Source organism: Panthera leo, chromosome A2 (assembly GCF_018350215.1).
Source record: "Panthera leo isolate Ple1 chromosome A2, P.leo_Ple1_pat1.1, whole genome shotgun sequence".
NCBI lineage: Eukaryota > Metazoa > Chordata > Mammalia > Carnivora > Felidae > Panthera > Panthera leo.
The window spans coordinates 56,519,609-56,543,208 of NC_056680.1; the positions used below are offsets into that span (position 1 = coordinate 56,519,609).

The 23,600-nt window shown below is 41.0% G+C and overlaps 1 protein-coding gene and 1 non-coding gene across 6 annotated transcripts in view; both read right to left on the minus strand.

The window, feature by feature from the left end:
- The window catches only part of CFAP92 (cilia and flagella associated protein 92 (putative)), an 82,590-nt gene that overhangs the window by 39,702 nt on the left and 19,288 nt on the right, over positions 1-23,600 (minus strand). For 4 of the 5 annotated variants that reach the window (XM_042912048.1, XM_042912054.1, XM_042912063.1 and 1 more), the window contains exons 8-9: positions 20,028-20,171; positions 16,125-16,309 (exon numbers count right to left, since the gene is read on the minus strand). In XM_042912048.1, the coding sequence (XP_042767982.1) occupies positions 16,125-16,309; positions 20,028-20,171 (329 nt within the window). The remainder of the gene's footprint in view (positions 1-16,124; positions 16,310-20,027; positions 20,172-23,600) is intronic. The other variant, XR_006195710.1, reaches the window with a different exon arrangement.
- Positions 9,207-9,291, minus strand: TRNAL-UAG. The gene has a single exon. It is a non-coding gene; the product is annotated as a tRNA-Leu (tRNA).

Consider the following 23,600-nt stretch of genomic DNA (forward strand, 5'->3'; position numbering starts at 1 on the left):
GATCATGACCTGAACCGAAGTCAGATGCCCAACCAACTGAGCCACCCAGGCGCCCCTAGCTGCAGCAACTTCTTAACACGTCTCCAGACGCAAGGGAAACAAAAGCAAAAATGAACTACTGGGACCTCATTAAAATAAAAAGCTTCTGCACAGCAAAGAAACAATCAGCAAAACTAAAAGGCAAGTGACAGAATGGGAGAAGATATTTGTAAACAACATGGCAGAGAAAGGGTTAGTATCCAAAATCTATAAAGACCTTATCCAACTCAACACCCAAAAAACAAGCCAGTGAAGAAATGGGCAAAAGACAGGAATAGACACTTCTCCAAAGAAGACATCCAGATGGCCAACCGACACATGAAAAATGCTCAACATCACTCATCATCAAGCAAACACAAATCAAAACCACAATGAGATACCACCTCACACCTGCCAGAATGGCTAACATTAACAACTCAGACAACAACAGATGTTGGCGAGGATGCAGAGAGACAGGATCTCTTTTGCACTGCTGGTGGGAATACAAACTGGGGCAGCCACTCTGGAAAACAGTATGGAGGATCCTCAAAAAATTAAAAATAGAACTACCCTACGACCCAACAATTTCACTACTAGGCATTTATCCACGGGATACAGTTATGCTGTTTCGAAGGGCCACATGCGCCCCATGTTTATAGCAGCACTATCGACAATAGCCAAAGTATGGAAAGAGCCCAAGTGTCCATCAATGGATGAATGGATAAAGAAGATGTGGTATATAGATACAATGGAGTATCACTCAGCAATCAAAAAGAATGAAATCTTGCCATTTACAACTATGTGGATGAAACTAGAGGGCATTACGCTAAGCAAAATTAGTCAGAGAAAGACAAATATCATATGACTTCACTCATAGGAGGACTTTAAGACAGAACAGATGAACACAAGGGAAGGGAAGCGAAAATAATATAAAAACAGGGAGGGGTACAAAACACAAGAGACTCTCAAATGTGGAGAACAGATAGAGGGTTACTGGAGGGGGTGTGGGAGGGGGTGGGGGGGATGGGCTAAGTGGGTAAGGGGCACTAAGGAATCTTCCCCTGAGATCATTGTCGCACTATATGCTAACTAACTTGGATGTAAATTTTTTTTAATTAAATTAAATTAAATTAAAAATAGCTTATAAGGCTACCAGCAAACTTTTCAGCAGAAACTTTACAGGTCAGAAGGGAGTGGCATGATATCTTCAAAGTGCTGAAAGGGAAAAATCTGCAGCCAAGAATACTCTATCCAGCTAGTCTATCATTCAGAATAGGACAGATAAAGAGTTTCTCAGACAAACAAAAACTAAAGGAGTTCATGACCACTAAACCAGCCCTGCAAGAAATATTAACAGGAAACATTTTTTCTTTATTTTTTTAATGTTTATTTGTTTTTGAGAGAGAGAAAGAGAGACAGAGTGCAAGTGGGGGAGGGCAGAGAAAGAGGGACACACAGACATAGAATTCAAAGCAGGCACCAGGCTCTGAGATGTCAGCATAGAGCCCGACGCAGGGCTCGAACCCATGAACCATGAGATCATGACCTGAACCGAAGTCAGACGCTTAACCAACTGAGCCACCCAGGAGCCCCTTAATGGGAACTCTTTGAGTCTAATGGAAAGAATACAGGTGAGAGTATGAAAAATAAAAACTACAAAAGCATTAAAAATAAGTATTTCTTTGAATATGAGTCAAGGGACTCATAAAGTAAAAGGATGTAAAATATGACACCATATGACACTAAAACATGGGAGGGAAGAGGAGTAAAGAATGGGTTCAAACATATGCAACCATCAATTTAACATAGACCGCTATATGCAGAAGATGTTATATACAAACATAATAGTAACCACAAATAAAAAGACACTAATAAATATGCAAAGAATAAAAAAAAAAGAAATCCAAATATATCACTAAAGAAAACCATCAAACCATGAAAGAGAGAAAGAGAAGAAAGGATCAGGGAAAATCTTCAGAAACAACCACAAAACAAGTAATAAAAAGGCAACAAATACATAACTATCAATAATTACTCTGAATGTAAATGGACTAAATGCTCCAATCAAAAGACAGGGTGTGGGGCGCCTGGGTGGCTCAGTCAGTTAAGTGTCCGACTTTGGCTCGGGTCACGACCTCACAATTTGTGAGTCTGAACTCCACACTGGGCTCACTGCTGTCAGTGCAGAGCCCACTTTGGATCCTCTGCCCCCATCTCTCTCTGCCCCTCCCCTGTATGTGCTCTCTCTCTCAAAAATAAGTAAATATTTAAAAAATTAAAAAAAAAAAAACCTTCTCCAGAATAGATTACATATTAGGCCACGAGACAAACCTCAAGAATATTGAAGTCATAACATGCACCTTTCTGATTAGAAGTCAATCACAAGAAAAAAACCTGGAAAGATCACAAATACATGGAGGTTAAATAACATGCTAGTAAACAATGAATGGGCCACCAGGAAATAAAATAAGAAATTTTTTAAAAAATACATGGAAACAAATGAAAATGAAAACACAAAGCTCAAAATCTTTGGGACACAGCAAAGGTGGTTCTAGGAAAGATGTTTATAGCAATACAGACCTATCTCAAGAAACAAAAAAATCTCAAATAAACAACTTAACCTTACACCTAAAGGAGCTAGAAAAAGAATAACAAAACCTAAAACCAGCAGAAGGAAGGAAACAACAAGATTAGAAAAGAAAAATGATATAGAAACTAAAACAAACAAATAGAACAGATCAATGAAACAAGGAGCCGGTTCTTCAAAAATAATAAATAAAATTGATAAGCTTCTAGCCAGACTTATCAACAACAACAAAAAAGTGGAAAGGAGCCAAGAAAATAAAAACATATAAAAGAGAAGAAAGATAAAAATAAAAAATCAAATTAAAAAAGAGAGCAGGGATAACAACAAACACCATAGAAATACAAACAATTATAAGAGAATATTATAAAAAACTACATGCCCACAAATCGGACAACCTAGAAGAAATGGATAAATTCCTAGAAACATATAACCTACCAAAACTGAATCAGGAAGAAATAGAATTTGAACAGATTGATTACCAGCAAAGAAATTGAATTGGTAGTCACAAAACTCCCAACAAACAAAAAATCCAGGACCATTTGCTTCACAGGTGAATTCTATCAAACATTTAAAGAAGAGTTAATACTCCACACCCGAAAAACAAATAACCCAGTGAAGAAATGGGCAGAAAACATGAATAGACACTTCTCTAAAGAAGACATCTGGATGGCCAACAGGCACATGAAAAGATGCTCAACGTCGCTCCTCATCAGGGAAATACAAATCAAAACCACACTCAGATATCACCTCACACCAGTCAGAGTGGCAAAAATGAACAAATCAGAAGACTATAGATACTGGAGAGGATGTGGAGAAACGGGAACCCTCTTGCACTGTTGGTGGGAATACAAATTGGTGCAGCCACTCTGGAAAACAGTGAGGAGGTTCCTCAGAAAATTAAAAATAGACCTACCCTATGACCCAGCAATAGCACTGCTAGGAATTTACCCAAGGGATACAGGAGTGCTGATGCATAGGGGCACTTGTTTATAGCAGCACTCTCAACAATAGCCAAAATGTGGAAAGAGCCTAAATGTCCATCAACTGATGAATGGATAAAGAAATTGTGGTTTATATACACAATGGAATACTACGTGGCAATGAGAAAGAATGAAATATGTCCCTTTGTAGCAACGTGGATGGAACTGGAGAGTGTGATGCTAACTGAAATAAGCCATACAGAGAAAGACAGATATCATATTTTCACTCTTATGTGGATCCTGAGAAACTTAACAGGAACCCATGGGGGAGGGGAAGAAAAAAAAAAAAAAAAGAGAGGTTAGAGTGGGAGAGAGCCAAAGCATAAGAGACTCTTAAAAACTGAGAACACAATGTGGACTTTTCAGTAAATTAATTAATTAATTAATAATAAATAAAAACTGAGAACAAGCTGAGGGCTGATGGGGGGTGGGAGGGAGCCGAGGGTGGGTGATGGGTATTGAGGAGGGCACCTTTTGGGATGAGCACTGGGTGTTGTATGGAAACCAATTTGACAATAAATTTCTTATATTGAAAAAAAAATAAAGAAGAGTTAGTACCTATTATTCTCAAACTATTTCCAAGAATAGAAAAGAAAGGAAAACTTCCAAATTCATTCCATCAGGCCAGCATTACTCTGATACCCAAATCAGATAAAGACATCACAAAAAAAGAACTATAGGCCACTCTCATTGGTGAACACAGATGCAAAAATCCTCAACAAAATAATAGCAAACCAAATCCAACAATACATTTAAAAATTTTTTTCACCATGATCAAGTGGAATTTATTTCTGATTTGTAAGGGTAGTTCAATATTTGCAAATCAATCAACATGATGCATCACATCAATAAGAGAAATGATAAGAACCATATGATCATTTCTACAGAGGCAGAAAAATCATTTAATGAAGTATGACATTTATTCATGATAAAAAAAAAACCTCAACAAAGTAGGTTTAGAGGGGAAATACCTCAACATAATAAAGGCCTTCTATGAAAAACCAACAGCTAATATCATTGCCAATGGTGAAAAACTGAGAGCCTTTTCCGTAAGGTCAGGACCAAGACACGGATGCCCACTCTCACCACTTCTTAAATGACAAATAACAATCAACAGATGCTAACACCAAATGACACCTCTTGGAATTACCGGACAAGAATTTTAAAGCAAGTATGAACATTACTGAATCAAATGGAAAAAAAAAATTTTTTTTAAGTCTCAGCAAAGAAATAAAGAAGAACCAAATGAAAATTTTTATTTTTTTAAGTAGGCCTCACACCCAGCATGGAGCCCAATGTGAGGCTTGAACTCATGACCCTGAAACCAAGACCTGTGCTGAGATCCAGAGTTGGAGGCTTAATTGACTGAGCCACCCAGGCACCACCCAAATGGAAATTTTAGAATTGAAAAATACAATAACTAATATTTTAAAACTCAATGGATAGGCTCAATAACAGAATGGAAAGGATCTGGTGAACTTGAAGATAAAACTATATACATTATCCAATCTGAAGAACATAGAGGAAAAATAAGCTAAAAACAAATGAGCTAAAACTTCAGGGACCTGTGGGGACTATAACAAAAGAACTAACCTTCGTGTCATTGGAGTCCTAGAAGGAGAGAAGAACAAGGGTAGTGCTAAAATGTATTTAAAGAAATAATGGCTGGAATGGGGGGGGAGGGTTAAGATGGCAGAGGAGTAGGGCAACCCTAAGCTTGCCTCCCCACACCCCAAACAGCTAGATAAATATCAAATCATTCTGAACACCCAAGAAATTGATGGAAAGTCTTAGAGAACAAAGCTGCACATTTACAAACAGAAAAAATGACCCGTGGAAGGTAGGAAGTGCAGACTTGATTTGTGGTAGAAAAGAGCCCCAGGTGCTGTGGTGGGAAGGGAGCCCTCAATGCGGAGAGAGTAGCTAGAGAGAGACAGAGAGAAACAATGGGTAAAAAAAAGAGTGAAAATGTGCATGGGGGATTGCACAAGAAAACTGCTCCCCAAAACCATTGACAGGAAAAAAGGAGAGGATTTCAGTACTGCCAGTATTTTTTTCAGTTTGTTTATTTATTTTCATAGAAAGAAAGTGCACACGTGAGCAAGGGAGGGGCAGACAGAGATGGAGAGAGAATCCCAAGCACGCTCTGTGCTGTCAGCATGGAGCCCTACTTGGTACTTGATCTCATAAATTGTGAGCTCATGACCTGAGCCAAAATCAAGAGTTGGATGTTCAACCAACTGATGCAACCCAGGTGCCCAACAATATCACCAGTTCTTATAAACAGCAGAGCACGCAGAGTCTGAAATTTCGGACTTCAGCCCCTGGTGATGCTACAGCAAGGAACTGGGGTGGAGCCTTAGGAGCAGGCAGCACTTCTAAAGATCCCCTGGGTCACATGGGGAAAAGCAGTTCCCCAGCTTGGAGTGCATTTGGTAGAGGTGATATGGTCTCTCCATGGTTAAAAGACCCAGTGGGCACCATAGAGCTGCCCCATTCACCAGTATAGGAATAAAGACACCAGCTGAGGGCAGCAAACCCTGGCACCAGCTGTGTGTTGCAATTTACCATAAATACTGAGCCACTACTGCTGCACAATCACACAAATGTTTTCTGGGACAAGCTGGCACCAGCCACAGCACAGAGAGATCCTCCCCCAGAGGATTAGTGCTGGTCTGAAGTGTGGGGATCTCTGAAGTGTGGGGTTTTGAAACACAGCCATACCTGAGAGATAAGACACAGAAGGGCAGCAGCACCTGGCAGGCAGGCAGCTTGGACACAGACAGGGTGAAGGTGGGGATCTAACAAAAGCTGGAGATACAGGAAGGGTGACTGATCGCGTGTCTGTGAGGGTATGGACCTTCCACTCCAGAGACTAGAGAGAGGGCTGAAGTCATTTTCACCCCTAGCCCACCAGCACTAACTGACTTCAGTGAGCTAAACAGCACCACCAAGTGGAGAACGGAGCCATTACACCAAGCCATGCCCACTGCTCCCTCCAGGCACATCTCCAATAGGACAAGTCCACCTGAGAATCAGAACAGCAGCCCCCTCCCCCGAAGACCAGCACAAACCCCTTGCCCACACCAAGTCTACTGATCATAGAGTGCTGCAAAGCTTCAGTTCTAGGGGAAACAGGATCTAGCTTCCTTCAGGTTTTTGGTTGGTTGATTGGTTGGCTGATTCTGTTTTTGTTTTGCTTTGTTTTTCTTGAATACAGAAAGAGCAAGTTTTGTTTACTTACTTATTTTTTAATTTTTGTCTTTTTTTTCTATCAAGCTTCTCTTAACAAGCAGACCAAAGCATACCTAGAATCTAGCTTTCTTTATTTTATTTAAAAATTTTTTTAATTTAAATTAAATTTAATTTAATTTTTCCTCCAAAATGACAAGATGGAAGAATTAATCCCAAAAGAAAGAAGGAATAAATGATGGTCAGGGATTTAATCAATACAGATATAAGTTAAATGTCTGAATCAGAATGTAAAACAATTATAAGGATTCTAGCTGGGCTTGAAAAAACAACAACAACAACGACACTAGAGAATCCCTTATTGCAGAGATAAAACAGCTAAAATCTAGTCAGACCAAAATTTAAAATGCTATAACCGAGATGCAAATCTGAGTGTATGCCATGCCAGTGTGGATGGATGAAGCAGAGGAACAAATTAGTGATACAGACAACAAAATTATGAAACACAATGAAGCTGAAAAAAAGTGGTAATGGATCAGAAGGTAGACTTAGGGAATTCAGTGACTTATTAAAACAGAATAACACTCTGGGGCGCCTGGGTGGCGCAGTCGGTTAAGCGTCCGACTTCAGCCAGGTCACGATCTCGCGGTCTGTGAGTTCGAGCCCCGCGTCAGGCTCTGGGCTGATGGCTCGGAGCCTGGAGCCTGTTTCCAATTCTGTGTGTCTCCCTCTCTCTCTGCCCCTCCCCCGTTCATGCTCTGTCTCTCTCTGTCCCAAAAATAAATAAAAAACGTTGAAAAAAAAAAAAATTTAAAACAGAATAACACTCATATCATAGAAATCCCAGAAGATGGAGAGAAAAAGGGACAGAAGATTTATTTGAACAAACTATAGCTGAAAACTTCCCTAATCTGGGGAAGAATGCAAACATCAAAATCCAAGAAGTACAGAGAACTCCCATTAAATTCAACAAAGGCTGGCCATCACCAAGGCATATCATAGTAAAATTCACAAAATACACAGACAAGGAAAGAATCCTGAGGGCAGCAAGGGGAAAAAATTCCTTAATGTATAAGGGAAGACAGATCAGGTTCTCAGCAGATCTGTCCACAGAAACTTGGTACACCAGAAGGGAATGACAGGATATATTCAACATGCTAAATGGGGAAAATACGCAGCCAAGAATACTTTACCTAGCAAGGCAGTCATTCACAATAGGAGAGATAGATTTCCCCAAACAAAAACTAAGGAGTTTGTGACCATTAAACTAGCCTTGCAAAAAATATTAAGGGGGACTCTGAGTGGGGTGAAAAAGACCAAAAGCAACAAAGACTAGAAAGAAAGAAACAGAGAACATCACCAGAAACACCAAGTTTACAGATAACACAATGGCACTAAACTCATATCTTTCAATAATCCCTCTGAATGTAAATGCTCCAATCAAAACACATAGGGTATCAGAATGGATAAAAACACAAGATCCATCTATATGCTACCTACAAGATACTCATTTTAGACCTAAAGACACCTGCAGATTGAAAGTGAAGGGATGAAAAACCATCTATCATGCGAATGGACACCAAAAGAAAGCCAGAGTAACCATATACTTATATCAGATAAACTTTTAAAAAATGGGGAAAAAAAACCTAGTTTATTTATTTTGAGAGCGAGAGAGTGAAGGAGGAGCAGAGAGAGAGAAAGGGGGAGAGATAGAGAGAGAGAATTAATCCCAAGTATGCTCCGCATTGTCAGCACAGAGCTGAAAGTGGGGCTCAAATTCATGAACCGTGAGATCATGACCTGAGCCAAAACTAAGAGTTGGGCACTTAACCGACTGAGCAATCCAGACACCCCTAAACTAGATTTTAAACCAAAGACTGTAACAAGAGATAAAGAAGAGCATTATATCATAATTAAGGGGTCTACCCATCAAGATCTAACCATTATAAATATTTGTACCCCCAACCTGAAAGCACCCAAATATATAAATCAATTAACAACAAACATAAAGAAACTCACTGATGATAATACAATAATACAATAGTAGGGGACTTTAACACCCCACTTACATCAATGGACAGATCATCTAAGCAGAAGATCAACAGGAAAACAATGGCGTTGAATGACACACTGGACTGGATGGACTTAACAGATATATTCAGAACATTCTATCCTAAAGCAGAAGAATGCACATTCTTCTAGAATGCACATGGAACATTCTCCAGAATAGATTACATACTGGGTCACAAATCAGCCCTCAACAAGTACAAAAAGATTGAGATTATACCATGCATATTTAAAAAAAATTTTTTTTATTACGTTTCTTTATTTTTGAGAGGCAGAGAGACAGAGCATGAGCGGGGGAGGGGCAGAGAGAGGGAGAGACACAGAATCGGAAGCAGGCTCCAGGCTCTGAGCTGTCAGCACAGAGCCCGACGCGGGGCTCGAACCCACGAACCGTGAGATCATGACCTGAGCCTAAGTCAGACACTCAACCGACTGAGCCACCCAGGCATCCTGACCATGCATATTTTCATACCACAATGCTATGAAACTTGAAGTCAACCACAAGAAAAAAAATCGGAAAGACCACAAATACATGGAGGCTAAAGAACATCCTACTAGAGAATGAATGGGTTAACTAGGAAATTAAAGATGAAATAAAAAAGTATACGGAAGCAAATGAAAATGAAAACACAAGTCCAAAAACCTTTGGGATGCAGCAAAGGCAGTCCTAAAAGGGAAATATATTGCACTACAGGCTTACCTCGAGAGCAAGAAAAGTCTCAAATACCTAATACTTTAGGTGTAACCTAAATTTACACCTAAAGGAGCTAGAAAAGGAAGAGCAAATAAAGCCTAAAGCCAGCAGAAGAGCAGAAACAAATGATATAGATACAATAAACCCCAGTAGACTAGATCAACAAAACTAAGAGCTGGTTCTTTGAAAGAATTAATAACATTGATAAGTTCCTAGCAAGACTTATCAAAAAGAAAAGATAAATGACCCAATAAAATCACAAGTGAAAGGGGAGAGATCACAACCAACACCACAGAAATACAAACAATTATAAGAGAATTTTATGAAAAATTATATGCCAAGAAACTGGGCAATCTGTGGAAGAAATGGATAAATTTATAGAAACACACAAACTACCAAAACTGAAACAGGAAGAAGTAGAAAACTTGAACAGACATATAACCAGAAAAGAAATGAAAATTGTAATCAAAAATCTCCCAACAAACCAAACTCCAGGGCCAGATGGCTTCCCAAGAGAACTCTACCAGACATTTAAAGAGGATTTAATACCTATCCTTCTCAAATTGTTCCAAAAAAATAGAAATGAAAGGAAAACTTCCAAATTCATTCTACAAGGCCAGCATTACCTTGCTTCCAAAACCAGATGACCCCAATAAAAAGGAGATTTACAGGCCAACCTCCCTGATGAACATGGATGAAAAAATTCTCAACAAGATACTAGCAAATTGAATAAACAGTAAATTAAAATAATTATTCACCATGGTCAAGTGGGATTTATTCCTGGGCTGCAGGGCTGGTTCAATATTTGCAAATCAATCAATGTGATATAACCTCATTAATAAAAGAAAGGATAAGAACCATATGATCCTCTCAATAGATGCAGAAAGCATTTGACAAAATCCAGCATCCTTTCTTAATTAAATGCCCATCAAAGTAGGGACTGGTGGAACATACCTCAACATCATAAAGACCATATGCAAAAGACCCACAGCTCATATAATCTTCAATGAGGAAAAACTGAGAGCCTTTCCCCTATAGTCAGGAACAAGACAAGGATGTCCACTCTCACCATTACTATTTAATACAGTAGTGAAAGTCTTAGCCTCAGCAATTAGACAACAAAAAGAAATAAAAGGCATCCAAACGGGCAAGGAAGAAGTCAAACTTCGACTATTTGCAGATGACATGATACTCTATGTAGAAAACCTGAAACATTCCACCAAAAGATTGCTAGAATACATGAATTCAGCAAAGCTGGAGGATATAAAAGTCAATATACAGAAATCTGTTCCATTTCTATACATCAATAACAAAGCAGCAGACAAAGAAACCAAGGAATCAATTCCATCTGCAACTGCACCAAAAACAATTAGATATCTAGGAATAAACCTAATCACTTATGAATAGGAATTCAGTAGGACTTAGGAATAAATCCAGAACACTTATGAATGAAATTGAAAAGGACACAAAGAAATGGAAAAGCACTCCATGCTCATGGATTGGAAGAACAAACACTGTTAAAATGTCTATACTACCCAAAGCAATCTACACATTTAATACAATCCCCATCAAAATACCACCAGGGTTTCTCACAGAGCTAGAACAAACAATCCTAAAATTTGTGTAGAACCACAAAAGACCCCAAGGAGCCAAAGCAATCCTAAAAAAGAAAAACAAAAGCATCACAATCGCAGACTTCAAGCTATATTATAAAGCTGTAATCATCAATACAGTATGATACTGGCACAAAAACAGACACTAAGATCAATGAAACAGAATAGAAAACCCAAAAATGGACTGCAACCATATGGTCAACTAATCTTCAAAAAAGCAGGAAAGCACATCCAATAGAAAAAAAGACAGTCTCTTCAACAAATGGTGTTGGGAAAACTGGAGACCAACATGCAAAAGAATGAAACTGGACCACTTTCTTACACCATACACAAAAATAAATTCAAAATGGATGAAAGACCTAAATGTGAGACAGGAAACCATCAAAATCCTAGAGGAGAACACAGGCAGCAACCTCTCTGACCTTGGCCATAGCAACTTCTTATGAGACATGCCGCTGGAAGCAAGGGAAACAAAAGAAAAAATGGAAGTATTGGGACCTCATCAAGGTAACAAGTTTCTGCACAGCAAAGGAAACAATCAACAAAACGAAAAGGCAGCCTACAGAATGGGAGATGATATTTGCAAATGACATATCTGATAAGGGTTAGTATCCAAAATCTATAAAGAACTTATCAAACTCAACACCCAAAGAGCAAATAATCCAGTTAAGAAATGGGCAAAAGATATGAATAGACATTTATTCAAAGAAGACATCCAGATGGCTAACAGACACAGGAAAAAATGCTCAACATTACTCATCATCGGGGAAATGCAAGTCAAAACCATGATGAGATACCACCTCATATTTGTCAGAATGGCTAAAATTAACAACACAAGAACAAAATGGTGTTGGTGAGGATGTGGAGAAAGGGGAGTACTCTTGCACTGTTGGTGGGAATGCAAATTGGTGCAGCTACTCTGGAGAACAGTATGGAGGTTCCTTAAAAAACTAAAGAGAACCATACAAGAGACCCAGCAATTGCTCTACTGGGTTTTTACCCAAAGGATACAAAAATACAGAATTGAAGGGGTGCATGCACCCCAATGTTTATAAGCAGCATTATCAACAATAGCCATACTACGAAGCCCAAATGTCCATCAACTGATGAATGGATAAAAAAGATGTGGTATACATATACAATGGAATATTAGCCATCAAAAAGAATGAAATCTTGCCATTTGCAACAACATGGATGGAGCTAGAGTGTATTATGCCTTGCAAAATAAGTGAGAGAAAGAGAAATACCATACGATTTCATTCATATGTGGAATTTAAGAAAGAAAATAGATAAACATATGAGACGGGGGGAAGAAAGAGAGGGAAACAAACTGTAAGAGACTTTTAAAGATAGAGAACTGAGGGTTGTTGGAGGGAGGTGGGTGGGGAATAGGTTATACAGGTGATAGGTAGTAAGGAGGGCACTAGTTATGATGAGCACTGGTTGTTGTACGTAAGTGATTAATCACTGAATTCTACTCCTGAAACCAATACTGCACTGTTAACTAACTAGAGTTTAAATAAAAATTTTAAAAGGAAAAAATAATGAAATAATAGCTGGAATTTCCCCAAATTTGGCAAAAGATGTAAGCCTAAAATTTCCATAAACTGAGTGAATCCATAGGATAAACCCAAAGAAATACACACCGAGTCATATCATAGTCAAACTTCTGAAAACCAGAGACAAAGGAAAAAAAAAAGTTGAAAGCTACAAGTAATAAATGCCACCCAGCCTATTGGGAAAGACAGTTGATTTCTTACCAAAAAACCATACAGGTCAAAAGGAAGAGGCACAACTTCTTTCAAATGCTCAACCCCCAATTCTAAATCAAGTGAAGTTAGCCTTCAGGAATAGAGGAGAAATAGACATGCTCAGACAAAGAGAAACTAAGAGAATTGGTTGTTATCAGATCTACCCTAAAATAATTACTAAAGGAATTTCTTGAAACAGAAATATTTTTTTTAAATCTTGGAACATCAAAAAGGAAAAAGAACACTAAAAAGAGCAAACCTATAGATAAATACACTTTTCTTCTCCTCTTGAGTTTTCTAAATTATGTTTGACAATGAATCAAAAAGTATAATATCATCCTGTGGTGTGTATACATATACAATGGAATACTATTCCGCATCAAAAAGAATGAAATCTTGCCATTTGCAAAAATGTGGATGGAGCTAGAGTTTTCGCTTATGCTAAGCAAAATAAGTCAGGCAGAGAAAGACAAATATCACATGATTTCACTTATATGGAATTTAAGGAACACAGAGGAACATAGAGTAAGGGAAGGAAAAATAAGATAAAAACAGGGAGGGAGGCAAACCATAGGAGGCTCTTAAATACAGAGAATGGACTGGGGATTGTCAGAGGGGAGGTGGACGGGGGGATGGGCTAAATGGGTGATGGGCATTAAGGAGAGCCCTTGTTGGGGTGAACACTGGGTGTAATACATAAGTGATGAATCACTGGGTTCTACTCCTGAAACCAATACTACACTGTATGTTAACTAACTTGAGTTTTAAAAAATAAATTAAAAAAAAAAAGTATAACATCATCTGATGTGGTTCTCAGCCTATGTAGAGGAAATATTTAAGACAATTGTAAATGAGATAGGGTAAACAGATTTGATGAAAGGTAAGGTTTCTACATTTCACTCAAACTGGAAATATGTTGACACCAGTAGGCTGTGATAAGCTACGTATGCATAATGTAATTCCTGTAGTAACCACTAAAAACCTATATAAAGAGATGCATTCAAAAATGCTGTAGATAATCAAAATAGAGTCATAGAAAGCTTTCAAATAACCCACTAGAAGGCAAGAAAACAAAGAAACAGAAAGCAAATATTAAAATGGCAGACCTAATCTCTAAAATATCAATAATTACACTAAATGTAAATGGTCTAAATAAACCAATTAGAAGAGCTAGTGAATTAAAAAAAAAAAAACTGCACTAAATGCAAGGGCATTATGCTGAAGCAGGGGAGCATATCTCAAAATGTCATACACTGGATGTTTCCATTTATATAACTGTTTGTTTCCCAGGGCTGCCATAATAAATTACCACAAACTGGGTGGTTTAGCACAACAGAAATTCATTGTCTCACAGTTCTGGAGGCTACAAGTGCAAAATCATGGTGTCAACAAGGCCATGCTCCCTCTAAAGATGCTAAGGAAAGATTCTTCCCAGCCTCCTCCAGTTTCTGGTAGCCTGACACACTTCCTGGCTTGTGACAGCATAACTCTACTCTTCACATAGCATTCTCCCTATATCTCTTCATATAGTCTTACCTCTATGTCTCTACATCCAAATTTTATAAGGACAGCAGTCATATTGGATTAGGGCCCATCCTCAAGACCTCATTTTAACTTGATTACCTCTGTAAAGGCCCAATTTCCAAATAAAGTCACATTCTGAGTTGCTAGCAGTTAGGTGTTGAACATATCTTTTTGAGGGAACACAATTCAACCCACAAAAATAACATTCTCAAATTGACAAAATTATAGAGATGGAAAACACGTTAGTGGTTAGGGGTGGTGGGAGGTTAAGAAGTGGTTGTGACCATAAAGCAATAGCATGAGAGATCTTTGTGGTGATGTAGTAATTCTGTATCTTGAGTGCAATGACAGTTACATAAATCTACACAAAAGATAAAATGGCATAGAACTACACACACATTTATCAATATCTTGATTTTGATATTACACTATAGTTATATAAGATATAACCACTGGAAAAAAACTGGACAGGGGTACCTGGGTGATAGTTGGTTAGCATCTAACTTCACCTCAGGTCATGATCTCACAATTCGTGGGTTCAAGCCCCACATCAGGCTCTGTGCTGACAGCTCAGAGCCTGGAGCCTGCTTCAGATTCTGTGTCTCCCTCTCTCTCTGCCCTTCCCCCACTCATTCTCTCCCTCCCTCTCTCTCTCTCAAAAATAAATAATAAACATGAAAAAAACTGGGCAAAGACTACATAGGATCTCTCTGTTCTACGATTGTAACTTCATCTGAACTTTTATTTCAAAATAAAAGTATAATACACAGATGTGGACATGCCCAAGCTAAGATACATAATTAATCAGTTTCAGAAGACAAGAAGAAGATTGTAGGTTAAAAAAAACAACAACAACAACACATTCAGGGGCGCCTGGGTGGCTCAGCCGGTTGAGTGTCTGACTTTGGCTCAGGTCATGATCTCACAGTCTGTGAGTTCGAGCCCCACATCAGGCTCTGTGCTGACAGCTCAGAGCCTGGAGCCTGCTTCCGACTCTGTGTCTTCCTCTCTCTCTGCCCCTCCCTGGCTCATGTTCTGTCTCTTTCTCTCTGTCAAAACTAAATAAACATAAAAAAAAAAAAAAAACCACATTCAAAGCACATACAAAGGTTCAAATGGAACATAAAAGATGGCAGAACAATGCCTTCAAAACTCTGAAGGAAAATTAGAATTCTATGCCTAGCTAAACTATAAATCAAGTGTAAGGGTAGAATAAAGATATTTTCAGAACATGAGACCTCAAAACAATCACCTCTCATTAACCTGTTCTCAAGAATCTACAGGAAGATATCCAGCAAAACCAGAAAGCAAACAAATCAAGAGAAAGACAGAATCCAGGAAACAAGGATCCCACCAAGAAAGGAAAAAGGGAACTCCCAGGATAAACATCAGTGCTAAACCTGGTTGGTTCAAAATGAGTGAGCATCTAGGTGAGTGCTGTTACTGTATTCATGAAGCCTGGCGGGTGGGATCTGAAGGGAGGATCACTACCTGCACTTGAAGGACACCTGTGGTGCAGCGGGGAGACATCAAGAATCGGTAGCTCTTAATCCCAGGAACCTAATCTCTCTCATATCTCGCTATGAGATCCTAAATGATTATACATCTCACATAAGGTCATGGTGGGGAAGTAGAGATGACACGGACAACTGGATGGGAAAAAGAGCTCTCAAGTCCGTTTTTCTGGCTCACTCTTACCTCTAGTTCATGGATTGGCACAGGTTGTGATGGAAGGCAGGAAACACACTTGATCTTTATGGTCAAAGGGTTTAAATCCTGCTTTTGCTCCTCAGTCATGATAGGAACTTCTGTTTTAAAACTCAAATAACAATCTAAAATGCTGGCAGACTTCCAACAGCCACAACTCATGACAGTTTGCCATCCTAGGAGGGACATACACAGAGCATTAGACTGTTACTCTTGAAAGCCCCACCACAAACACAGAAGGATAGGGCAACCTGACAAAAGCCAATGATAAATCGCAACTAAAAGAAGAAAACTTAAAAGAAAAAAAAAGCGAATTGGCAAACACCTACGGGCAGCATAGTATATGTCAGTTTTTCAAACTGAGGTCCCATAGGTCTCCTAAGAGAATTTACTTGTTGCGATTTAATCTTGATGATCACCTTGTAATATCAGCATTTCCTGAATCATCTACAAGAATACCGATGTTTGGGTGGTACCTTCAAGCAGTCTCATGTACTTGGTCTGGGATGTAGCCTCCACACTAAGGTTTTTAAAAACTTCTCAGGCTGGGGCGCCTGAGTGGCTCAGTCGGTTGAGCGACCGACTTCGGCTCAGGTCATGATCTTGCCGTTTGTGGGTTCGAGCCCCGCGTCAGGCTCTGTGCTGACTGCTTGGAGCCTGGAGCCTGCATCGGATTCTGTGTCTCCCTCTCTCTCTGCCCCTCCGCCCCTCTCTCTCTCTCTCTCTCTCTCTCTCTCTCTGTCTCTCAAAAATGAATAAGTGTTAAAATAAATAAATAAGTTCTCAGGCCATTTGTGGCTGCTGAAATTTAAACTTAAATATAATTTAAAACGCAGTTCCTTCATCACACAAGTCACGTTGCAAATGTTCAAGTGGCCACGTGTAGCTAGGAGCCACTGGCCTGGACACCACGGATACAGAACATTTCCATCACTGCAGAAAGCTCCACTAGAGAGTGCTGCTCCGGGCAGTTATTTTAGAACACAACACATAATGTCAGTGGGTCTGTTACAGGGGCCAGTGGTGCCACTTTCACTGTCGCAGTCCAGTGAGAAAAGCCTAGATGCTGACGTAGAACGTAACTGGTACCGGATCAAGCATGGCGCCCCTTCCCCAATGGCTGCGCGATGGCGCAACTAGGGAAAAGGGTGGGTGAACTGAGCCACCGCGTGGCACACGGGTAGCAGTGAGAATATGTTCTTGCGAAAGGCGTCCCTACATTTTACCAGGTGGAGACATACCGGGGTGGGGGGCGAGGGGAGGGGAAGAGGGAAATCCTCCAATTTAACAAGCAGAGAGGCCTAGGCTTAAATCCCAGATTCAATTCTCAGCAGTCATGAGACGTACAAGCATAGGTTCTTTGAGGCTTCATGTCCTCATGGGCAAAACAGGCACAGATCCCAGCTTTCTTGGTCAGGAGAGTCAAGAGGGCTCATATATGTGAAGGTGCTGGGGATACCACCCAGCATACGGTGGGTGCTCAAAAAAATCAGTTGTGTTCCTTTCACGACACTTGTAAATGCGTTTCCAGGGCACACAAAAACCCGGTCAGTCACACTCAGAAAGAGGAGTCACTTCCAGGAGCCCCTGGGTGGCTCAGTCATTTAGGCTTCTGACTTGGGCTCAGATCACGATCTCACGGTGTGTGAGTGCGAGCCCCGCATCGTCTCTCTACTGTCAGCACAGAGCCCTTTTCAGACCCTCTGTCTCCCTCTCTTGCCGCCCCTCCCCCTCCTCAAAAATAAACAAATGTTAAAAAAAAAAGCAAAGAGTAAAGAAAGAAAAGAGCAGTCACTTCCAAAACAAGTTATGGGCCCAGCGTGTCTGGCCATGTGCACAGGCCGTGAGCGTGGGGCCGTGTGCAGCTCCAGGGGAGCAGCCCTCAGTGCTCCCACATCTCTCTTTTCAATGGAGCTGACTCATGAAGGCCATAACTAATTATGATTTGTGTTCTAGAACTTTGCAAGCCTCTTCGTAGAAAAAGACTGCCCAGTTTAGAAGAAATCTCCCGTGCAAACATGCACTCAAATCATCATTCAGAAATTTAGGGCAGGGAGAGCCATAATTCCAGGGTAGGGTTTCCCAACCTCAAAACCACAGACACTTGAGGACAGAGAGTTCTCTGTTGTGGGGACCGTCCTGTGTATCGTGGGGCAGTTAGCAGCAACCCTCTAACGCTCTGCTCCCACCTGTGACAACCAAAATACATTCTCACACTGTGGGGGGTGGAGTGGGGGGAGGCACACGTGCCCAAGCCGAGGAGAGAAAAGGAGCGGGGGAATGAACGCCACACAGTGTGTGCACTGAAACGGCCAGACTTGAGCCTGCATTCATGCCATTTGATCCTGAGAACAGCCCTGTGTGGCCGCCATAATGTCTGCTTTGTAGATACAGAAACCGAGGTCCAGAAATGGTGAGACGCCATCCGAGGTCTCCTGGCCCATAAGTGGCAGAACCCATGTCCAAGCCAGTCCTGCCTGGCTATGCTTGGCCCCTCCGCTATGCAATAATAGAAAGTAAAGAGCTCATTCCAAACACAGAATCTTTCTAGAATCTTAATGTGTTACTAGCCAACCAGCATTTATCACTCAGGGATGCAAAGCCTATGGCCTAATTTGAAATTGAAGATGATTACCAAAAATTATCATGCTGGTCTTGGAATAGTCTTATGCTATTATTTTATGGCAAAAACAAACATATAGGGGCACCTGGGTGGCTCAGTCGGTTAAGCATTCAGCTTCAGTTCAGGTCATGATTTCACAGTTTGTGAGTTCAAGCCCCACGTCAGACTCTGTGCTGACAGCTCAGAGCCTGGAGCCTGCTTTGGATTCTGTGTCCCCTCCTCTCTCTGCCCCTCCTCCATTCACACACTCTCTCTCAAAAATAAATAAATGTTAAAAAAAATTTTTTTTAAATAACTAAAAGTAAAAACTAAAAAGTTAAAGGTATTTCCTCAAACTGTATCAATATCAACCCAAGAGCTTGTGAGAAATGATTTTCCAGTCACTCGACACTGACTTTAGGAGGTAAAACCCCAAGCAGCTGCAAAGGTGGGTTCCATCCCAAGACGGAAGCCTAAATTTCTGCAGATTGGCCAGTAGAGGGCGCACATTTACCCTGATGGCCAAAAAAAATTTACAATGAATTAGTCTCGAAAATTACCTTCTCTAAAAGAGAAGGGTTTCCCCCCATATACTATTTCAGAAACGAAGTCACATAATGTTACCCAAAATATATTCTGAGCTTTCCATGAGCACAACCTATGGATATAACATGCCTACTATTTATTATTTAAGCCAGAGAAAGCCTCATTTCTAAATTGTGATAGATCTTACAAAGCAGAAGAATGAAACCCCTGTCCTGCCACTGAGCTCTGTGACCTCAAGTAGGTTGCTCTGACTTCTCTGAGTTTTGGTCCCTCACAGAATAAAGGAGAGCGAGCCCAACACCACAGCTACAAGTTCACCGGGAGGATCTGAGTTTGCCATGAGCAGTAAATGATGGGCCAGGAACACTGGTTCCTTTTCCTCATTTCCTTTACTAGATGTTTTTGTAAAACTCTGCAGGAAGGCGTTTATAAAAAGCAGCATCCTATTTAGAAAACAAAATCAGGGCAGTTATTCTCACAGGTTTCTTTGGACTTCGGAATCAGACCTGAGTTCCAATCCTAGCCTCGCCTTTACTTGCTGGTGTGATCTCGGACAACCCGGCTGACCTCTCTGCACCTCTTTTTCCTCCTCTGTGTAATGGAGACACCTCCATTTTGCTGAAATGGCTGGGAGCATGGAAGTAGGTGGCAGAGGAGAGGCTTGGTCAATGCAAGCATCCTGTTTATGGACATTCTAGCCACGTGGGACCAGACAACTAAGAACTGCTGGGAACAGGTGTAACTACCTGCGAGGAGCGGCATCAGCACCAGTTCGGTAGAGAAAGCTCCGTGCTTCCAATTTCCTGCCCCCTTGAAGTCACTGTCTTCCACTCGAGATTTCCTCTTTCTCTTCTGGCTCTTCTTTTTCACCTCCGACTCTTTCCTTTTACCTGTAAAATCAAAGGAAGGAAATCAGTGTTAAGAGGAGAACGTATCCAAGCTACCATATGTGAATTCTTACATGCTGCAGAGATTCGGAAAGGTTCTGGAACAGGGGCGCCTGGGTGGCTCAGTTGGTTAAGCATCAACTTCAGCTCGGGTTGTGATCTCACAGTTCATGGGTTTGAGCCCCGCATCGGGCTCTGTGCTGACAGCTCAGAGCCTGGAGCCTGCTTTGGATTCTGTGTCTCCCTTTCTCTCTGCCCCTCCTGCACTCATATTCTGTCTCTCTCTCAAAAATAAATAAACATTAAAGAAAGAAAGAAAGAAAGAAAGAAAGAAAGAAAGAAAGAAAGAAAGAAAGAAAGAAAGAAAGAAAGAAAGAAAGGTAGGTAGGTAGGTAGGTTCTGGAAGATCCTTGAAGGCAGAGGCTGTCCTTGGTGCTGCCGTTCCCCAGCAACCAGAAGAGGTGTCTAAATGTAGATACCAGACCAGTTATCAGTTACATTCAGGAAGAATGTGACCTCCCAGCCTCTCCTACCTAAGAACATGGGCAGAAGGGGGCTAAGATTGGATGATGACCACAGCACCATCACATACCAAAGTTCTCCCCCAAGTCAGCCTTAACCACAGTGTAGGGTTGAGGTTTGGGCTTCGGAGTTGAACCACCAAAGTTCCAGAACCAGGTCTCCCCCTCTGTCACCATTCTAAGCCTCGATCTGTAGAATCTGTAGAATGGGAGCTATAGTGCTTACCCTGTAGGGTGTTGAGAAGAGGAAATGAGCAAAGGTACATAAAATACTCAGCTCTGTGCCAAGCTCAGATCCAGAGATTAAAAAGGAGACAATAAGACATATATTTCTATGGTAATTAAAACCATGAGCGGGGCGCCTGGGTGGCTCAGTTGGTTGAGCGTCCGACTTCGGCTCAGGTCATGATCTCGTGGTCCGTGAGTTCAAGCCCCGCGTCGGGCTCTGTGCTGACTGCTTGGAGCCTGGAGCCAGCTTCAGATTCTGTGTCTCCCTCTCTCTGACCCTCCCCTGTTCATGCTCTGTCTCTCTCTGTCTCAAAAATAAATAAACGTTAAAAAAAATTTAAAAAAAAAAAACAAAAAACCATGAGCTATTTGTTCCGTGATATAACGACCAAGGGAACAGAACCTAGAAAGCCCAGAAATACATCTGCTAGCATAGAGGGACTTAATAGATGCCAGAGGTGGCATTTCAGATCTCAGGAAAGGATGGATCAGTCGGTTAATTATATTGACTATCCATTCGGAGGCAGATGAAATTATCAGGCATCTCATGCCATATGCAAAATGAATTGCAGACTAATGACAGAAAACAAAAACTTCAAACTCATTTGGAGAATACAGAGAAGACTCTATTGACATCTGGATGAGAAATGATTTTATTTTTTTTCCAATGTTTATTCATTTTTAAAAGAGAGAGACAGAGTACAGTGTGAGCAGGGGAGGGGCAGAGAGAGAGGGAGACCCAGAATCCGAAGCAGGCTCCAGGGTCTGAGCCGTCAGCACAGAGCCCGACGCGGGGCTCGAACTCACAGACCGTGAGATCGTGACCTGAGCTGAAGTTGGCCACTTAACCAATTGAGCCACCCAGGCACCCCAAGGAAGGATTCCTTAAACATTACCAAAAGTACAAACTAGAAAGGAATAGTCAAATAAAGGGTGTGCAAAACAAAACAGCACACATAAAGTAACAGGGTAAATTGCAGACTGCGGGCTGTGATGTTTATAGTGCATGTAACTGACAATGCATAATTATCCAGAAGATGTCAGAAATAAAGCTTACACATCGCTAGGAAAAAAATATAAAACCCAACAGAAAAATAAGCAAAGAATCGCAATAGCCAAATCACATAAGACGGTGACCAAATAGGCACATGAGATGTTCTCAACCCCACTGGGAATCAGGAAATAAGGCCCTGAGCGCACCAAGCACGGCTGATGACATGGAAAAACTGGAATTCTCAGGACTTCTGTCCAGAGAGCAAACTGGTACCACCCAGAGAGTAATAAACCCGAATACCTCCTGAGGAGGTCAAGGTGCATTTCCCATGCCCTGTGATCCCTCTGGGCAAATGCCCTAGACTCTCTGGCACAGGCACATGGACACCTACCCAAGAGTGCTCGCTGTCACAGCACTGGTGACAGCAGGAAACGAGACAACTCAAATGTCCCTCAGTGGGGACTGTATGGGTGAAGGATGGCACGTCCATCTAATGGGGTATTCTACAGAAGTTCCAAGGAAGGAGCTGGACTTAGGTATACGGACACGAGTATCTCAAAAATCAAGCTGAATGCAAAGAGCAAGCTGCAGGAAGATATGTACAGTATGAAATCATTTCTGTGACTCACAAAAATAAAAATCAATACAATGTTGTATGAATGTGTCAGAAAGAAAGGGGTGGCAGGGAAGGGTCACACCAATTTATCTGCAGGACAGGGTATGCTTCTTAAAAGCACAGGGTGTAAAGGAGACAAACTCTATCTGTAAACTTTCCTTTCTCAAGAAAGCTGTGGTTGTATTTTACTGTGTACTTTTACAAAGTAAAAAGGAGGGTGTGAAAAGCTCATTAAAATGCTTAAAGAATATTTTTCAAAAGCAAGGCTATTTAGGGGCACCTGGGTGGCTCAGTAGATTAAGTGGCCAACCCTTGATTTTGGCTCAGGTCATGATCTCATGGTTCATGGGATCAAGCCCCACATCAGGTTCTGCATTAACAACATGGAGCCTGCTTGTGATTCTCTCTCCCCCTCTCTCTCTGCCCCTCCCTTGCCCATATGAGGACTCTCTCACACTCTCTCAAAATAAATAAATAAATATATTTTCTTAAAAAGCAAGTCTCTTTAGGGGCGCCTGGGTGGCTCAGCTGGTTAGGCATCCGACTTCAGCTCAGGTCATGATCCCACGGCTCATGAGTTCAAGCCCTGCATCGGGCTCAGAGCCTGGAGCCCGCTTTGGATTCTGTTTCTCCCTCTCCCTCTGCCCCTCCCTGCTCTGTCTCTCAAAAATGAATAAACATTAAAAAAAAATTTTTTTTTTTTTGAGCAAGCCTCTTTAATCTGAAAAAGAGAAAACTCAGAGTTGAAGGTGTTCCGATGTGAAAGTGTTGACTAGACTTTTAGGGCCTTAAAAATAGGAACATGAACAACTGTGTTTCTGACGCCTGGCAGAGAGCCGACTCAAGCAGCCACTTCTTCCCCCAGCTTCAGAGTGTTGAATGCGAACCAGGAAAAGCAGATTAATTGATAGAGAGTTAAGGAAATGATCTGTAGCAGTTACAGCTGAACAAACAGGAAGTAGGCCATCCCAGAAGCAGCAAGTGCATCAGCTCTAGAATATTCCACCTCATACTGGAAACCCAACTGCTTACTGAAAAACTGGTGAGGAGAACAAGGTCAAGAATGAACAGGT